The sequence below is a fragment of the Alligator sinensis genome, unplaced genomic scaffold (genome assembly GCF_000455745.1).
Source record: "Alligator sinensis unplaced genomic scaffold, ASM45574v1 scaffold487_1, whole genome shotgun sequence".
NCBI classification, from domain to species: domain Eukaryota; kingdom Metazoa; phylum Chordata; order Crocodylia; family Alligatoridae; genus Alligator; species Alligator sinensis.
Window position 1 is genome coordinate 1438439 of NW_005842301.1, and position 5569 is coordinate 1444007.

General features: G+C 45.7%; 1 protein-coding gene across 8 annotated transcripts in view; it reads left to right on the forward strand.

The window, feature by feature from the left end:
- The window catches only part of STAB1 (stabilin 1), a 231239-nt gene that overhangs the window by 22339 nt on the left and 203331 nt on the right, over nucleotides 1-5569 (forward strand). For all 8 annotated transcript variants that reach the window (XM_025209654.1, XM_025209653.1, XM_025209656.1 and 5 more), the window contains 2 exons: nucleotides 1551-1747; nucleotides 1927-2057. In XM_025209654.1, the coding sequence (XP_025065439.1) occupies nucleotides 1551-1747; nucleotides 1927-2057 (328 nt within the window). The remainder of the gene's footprint in view (nucleotides 1-1550; nucleotides 1748-1926; nucleotides 2058-5569) is intronic.

A 5569-nucleotide genomic window follows, 5' to 3' on the forward strand; every position in this document is an offset into this window, starting at 1 on the left:
GAGAGCAGGAATGAACCAAAGAGACATTTGCCATTCAGTGGGGAGGGCTAAGTGTCTGTCTACTCTGGCCAAGACCAGCAGGTGGAGAGTGCTCCTACATGCCTCCCAGGAGGCTGCCCCCCAGCAGCTTACTGTTTGGGATCTCAGGGGGGGCTGGGTCATGTCTGCATGGCAGCAGGCTCCCTTTCCCTTCCCTTGCCCCAGCTGCTTGACAAATGTAGCCAGGAGCTGCAGTGCAAGGCTGCCTGGCTGGCTCTTCACCGTACCAAGAAGAGGGGCTGGGAGGGAAAGGGAGCCCCCCCTGCCACACCCTGCTCCCAGCCCCCAGCCAGAAAGCTGTGGGGAGGCCCCTCACAGCAGGAGGGGCTCCCTTCCCCACCAACCTCAGTTCCAAACTTGGTGAAAAGCTGCCTGAGCAGCCCCTGGCTGCAGCTGTCAAGAGGCTAGTGTGGGGGGAAAAGGAGTCCCCCTTCTTGGGGGGCAGACCCCCCACAGCTTGCTGGCTAGGGTTTGGGGTGGGCAGGCCAGGTCTGTGTGGTAGGACTGGAGGGCTCTCTTCCCTCAACAATGGCAAGCTGCCTGGCCAGCTTTTCACTGTGCTAGGAACTAGGGCCAGGGGGGAAAGGGAGCCCCCCTGCTATGAGGGCTTCCCTCCCACAGCTTGCTGGCTGGCCTCTCAGGAGAGGGCCAGGCCAGGTCCATGAGCCTGAGGAGCTCCTTCTCCCTCCCACCCCCTGTTTATGGCTTAGCAGCTTCTGGCTGCAGCAGTCAAAAGGTAGGGAGAGGAAGGGGGCAACACTCCTACTAACCAGCTTTAGTTCAAGTGCCTCTGCCACTGTTTTGAAGCTTGGGGACTCTAATATACAAGATGCTGCGGAGCTTTAATTAGAGTGGCTCTCGGAGCCACTCTAATTAAAGTGCCCCCCCTCCTGCCCCTGGAGCATTTGTAAAAGTGCAATTAGAGTGGGATCCACTATTTTTAAAGTGGTTTAAGTGCCATGAACATCTCTTCTGTTACGGCTTTAAAACACTTCTTGCACACTTAACACGTTTTAAGTGTAACATCTGTACCTAGTCTCAGAGATTACCTTCTACCATAAATGGATAGTGTGATTTCTCTTACTCAAACTAAATTTAAATTTTATTAATTGCATTTTCTAATAATGAAAAGTACTACCATAGTAATTTATGTTTATATCTCAAGGGGGATGATTTCCAATATCAAGTTTCAAGTGACCCTAAGTAGATAATGAAACAAAAATTTAGTTTCAGATCCTCCTCAAAAAGAAGTGGAAGTTCAGAAGTAGATCCAAGTTTCTTTCTGGTCCTTCTCTTTTTAATTTTTATACTTTTAATATGAAATAACTGCAAGTCTCATTTATTCAAATCCATCTTCAGAAATAATCTCCGTTGTTTGAAATTAGTATATTTTTTTCTTTATACTTGAATAAATTTTACATCCTCCATTCATTTTGGATAAATCAATTTCTACTGTATGACTTTATATGTTGGTTTGAAATCTGTGCCCTCTCTCTTCCTTTCACGTACAGTTCAGGATCCTTGTGCTTCATCACCATGTTCCTCATTAGCTGACTGTAAGGTTCTTGGACCCTTAAAGTATGAGTGCACCTGCAAAGATGGTTATCAAGGAGATGGGGAAATATGTCAACCAATAAATCTCTGCATTCAGAATAACGGAGGCTGCCCTGAAAAATCTACACTCTGTATTTATAAAGGTCCAGGGAGGGTAAGATGAAGAATCGTGTGATGCATTTGTATATGCCAGTGGAAATCAGGAAAATAATTTTATAAATTGCATTGACCAAAGGTGTTATGCTTGAAAAATCCAAGTTAGACTAATCTGTACTTGGATAAAAGTTGTTATATCAATGCAAGATTATAACCATCTGACTTTTCTTTCCTTAGTCATCTTGCATGTGTAAACCTGGAATGAGCAGCCTAACTCCTTCAGCAGGCTGCTCATTTATTAGTGAGTGTCAGCGGTTTTACTGTGACATGACTTCACAATGCAAAATCAGTCCAAATGGGAGTCCTAGGTGAGTTGATCTAACAATCTCTGTTAAAATGCATCGTTCTGTAGATCAAATGCTGTTTTGTTTTAATGAGCAGAATAATACTGGGAAATCAGAGATGGGTAGGAGTATTGGTCTAAATCAAGGTTTGAGAAAAGCAAAAATAAGAACCTACTGAAACCAGTCAGAGATGTATGCAAGTCATTGCAAGCAACAACCTGGTACATAAGCTTCGTGCAGAAGTTAAAAAAAATTTTTTTAAATGGTACTTTACACTCAGTGCATTCCTGCGCCAAGCCCAGCACATGCACAGAAGAGGTATTGCATTAGTTAGACCCGGCTCTCCCAACATCTGTATAGATTAAGTGCTTTAGTGGGACTTTTTTGACACTTTTATTGACTCAACTTTAGGAAAAAAGTGCTAAAAAGCCCTGCTGAAGCGCCTAATCTATACAGACACTGTGGAGACGGATCAAACTACAGTGCTGCTGCTTGGATCAAACTACAGTGCTGCTGCTTCTGGTAAAACTTGGGTTTGGGGTTTTTTTAATGTCTGCAAGTAGCCATAGGTCATGAAAGGGATTTGAAACCAGGTTATGCAACACTCCAGCCCAGTCCTCTATCACTTAACAAAAGCAGTATCTTCATTATCAGTAGCAGTAGTAGGCTGTTACCCTATAGTGGTCCAGACATTAAATGGGGACACCATACACACATAAGGAGTCTCAAACAGACCCTGCGATTTGTATTTGAGGAAAGAATCTTCAGCACTCTTCACAGGAGGAGAACAAATGAGGATTTCATTATCCTGCTTTCAGCACAGTAGACATACATTCTAAAGTTGGCCTTTAAATGATTGCTAGGGAAGAAATAAGTACTCTCAATACAGTACTCTTCTGAGCAACCACTTAGGACTCATTCACCCCTCATTTCAGGTAGAGCTGCGTTAGAGAAGGGGCAGATTGCCTGGGCCACAATGTCTGACCTAATGGTCTCCTGGGCACTGGAGAAGGCACAGCCAGTGGCAACGCGTAGGGGATACACAGGGGTGCATGTGCACCCCCTGAGAGCACTGGTGCACTCCCTCACAACCATCATTCCCCCACTTAGGCGGCAGGCAGGGGGAGCAGGTGGGAGCGCTGGTGCCCCATCTGAGCGGGCCGGCCGGGGAGTGGTGGTGTCAGCCAGGTGTGTCCCTGGCCCTTCCAGGCAGTGTTCACTCTTAGAGTCAGCTTAGAAGGAATGCTGCTTCCAGGTCGGTGTGCATTGGTGTGATCAGCTGCAGGGGACCACCCCCCGCCTGGTCACTGACTGGCTGCCTCGGGGGCAAGTGCCCCCCACCCCCCACCCCACCCCGACTCAGAAGGCACCAGTCTTCCATGGGCACAGCAAAGGAAAATACTTGTGCAAAACATCATTGTGTGCAGTAATGTGATATATTCTCTGTAAGAAGTAGTCATAGCTTTTTTGAGGGTCAAGAAAGGGAAGATATGGTTCCATTTCTGATATCACTAGCACTTTTGGCAACATTAGGAGACTCCTCCTGCTTGTGTTATGTAGGCCACAACAGAGAAATTATGGCTAGATATAATTATGGTAGATATACTTGGTGAAAGAGGCTCTGCTTGCTCACTTGGCTGCTCTAGAACATATTATAGGATCAAAGAAAATTAGGGTTGGAAGGGGCCTAAGGAAGTCATCTAGTCCAACCCCCTACTCAAAACAGGACCATCCCCAACTAGATCATCCCAGGCAAGGCTTTGATTACCTGGGTCTGAAAAGCCTCTAATGATGGAGATTCTACAACCTCTTTTCATAGCCTCTTCCAGGGCTTTACTACCCTCCTAGTGAGAAAGGATTTCCTAATATCTAACCTAAATTTATATTGCTACAACTTGCGACTTGCTCCTTGTTCTGTTATCTGCCACTACTGAATACAGTCTAGTTCCATTCTCTTTGTAACCATCTGCAGGTAGCTGAAGGCTGTTATTAAACACCCCTCCACCCCCCAGTCTTCTCCTCTCCAGACTAAATAAGTCTGCTTCCCTCAGCCTCTCCTTGTAAGTCATGTGTCCCAGTGCTCTAATCATTTTTGATGCCCTCCGCTGGATTCTCTCCAATTTGTCCACATCCTTTCTGTAGTGGAAAGACTAAAACACAGTACTCCAGATGATGCTGAGTGCAGCCCCAGCCCAACCCCCACTCCAGGAAGAGCTCAGCACCACCCCGACCTCAGCCCACATGGTAGCCCGCCCTCGCCCCATGTGCAGATCCAGGGCACACGCCCCTCTCCCCATGCCCTCCTGGGCTGCAGCAGCAGTGGGAGCCACCCCGCACCCCAAGGTGAGCCGTTCACGGCTCCATCCTGCGCCCTGCCCCAGCTGTGCAGCACCTGCCCCAGCTCCAGCCCCACTCCCTCACCACAGGGGCCTCTATATGCCCCCCCTTGCCCCTTCCCTCACAACAGACTTACCAGCCGGACTATGATATATACATTTAATTCATATATTTATAATTAATTTCATGTTAATTAGTGTAACCTGCCTTATATCACATAATTGGTAACATTAAAAACAAGAAAAAATATAAAGGGGTACATAAGCTTGAAACTTTGACAGAGAAGGGGCACACTTGTTAAAAAGTTGCAAACCCCTATCTTAATACATTAAACCATGCTCTTTTTGAATTGCTAGAGCTGGAATTCCTCTTTGGGATGAGTCAAAGTTAAAGGGTATGGGACATATCATTAGTTTCTTAGAGTGGTACTCAATATTGGGTTGCAATATAACCTCAAGTGTTTAGATACTTTAATAATTACTACTGAATTATTATTTAGATAGATATATTGTTCTTCATGCAGGTACTTGTATGCTCCCCTGCAGGCAGAGAATTCCATATGTTATCCTCTAAGACATTATTCTCCCTGCTTCAGTTTAGGCTCAATTTTTTTCTCTTTAATTTCCAGATGTGACAATTTGTTCCATTTTTCTCTCAAGATTAGATTAGCGTAAATGAATTGTACTTGGAAACTGAAGCAAATGCAGAATAAAGCTAGTTGTTTATTACCCAGATTTTCAGCTTCCACTTTATGACAGGTATAAAAATACTTGAGCCCCCTCTACATGGGCACTGACACTGTCACTACAGTTAGTGTGACTGCACTGGTGTAAGAGAACAAGATGTCTTAGTATAGTCAAACCATTTCTAGGAGCACCTTATGCCAGAGTTCTGTAACTTGCCCCGGCTGCCTATAAATTTTGGGGTGGCATTTGTGATCTGCATAGGGTAAATACTAGCATAGTTGTGATCAGCATGTGACTTGGAGGCCCCTTAATGTAAAAGATGGTACAGTAGAACTTGAATTCTTTGCTGGAGTAGTTTCTCTACCTGGCTGCAAAGATGAGGGTTTGCAAACTAACTGGCATATGTAGCTACAGCAAATAGCTGCACAGGACCACTGAGGTGCTCCAGTTGTTTGCTGCAGTTTTTGTTTCTGTGCGGGCCGGCTCCCGATCTCGGGGGCGAGCCGGGCCCGT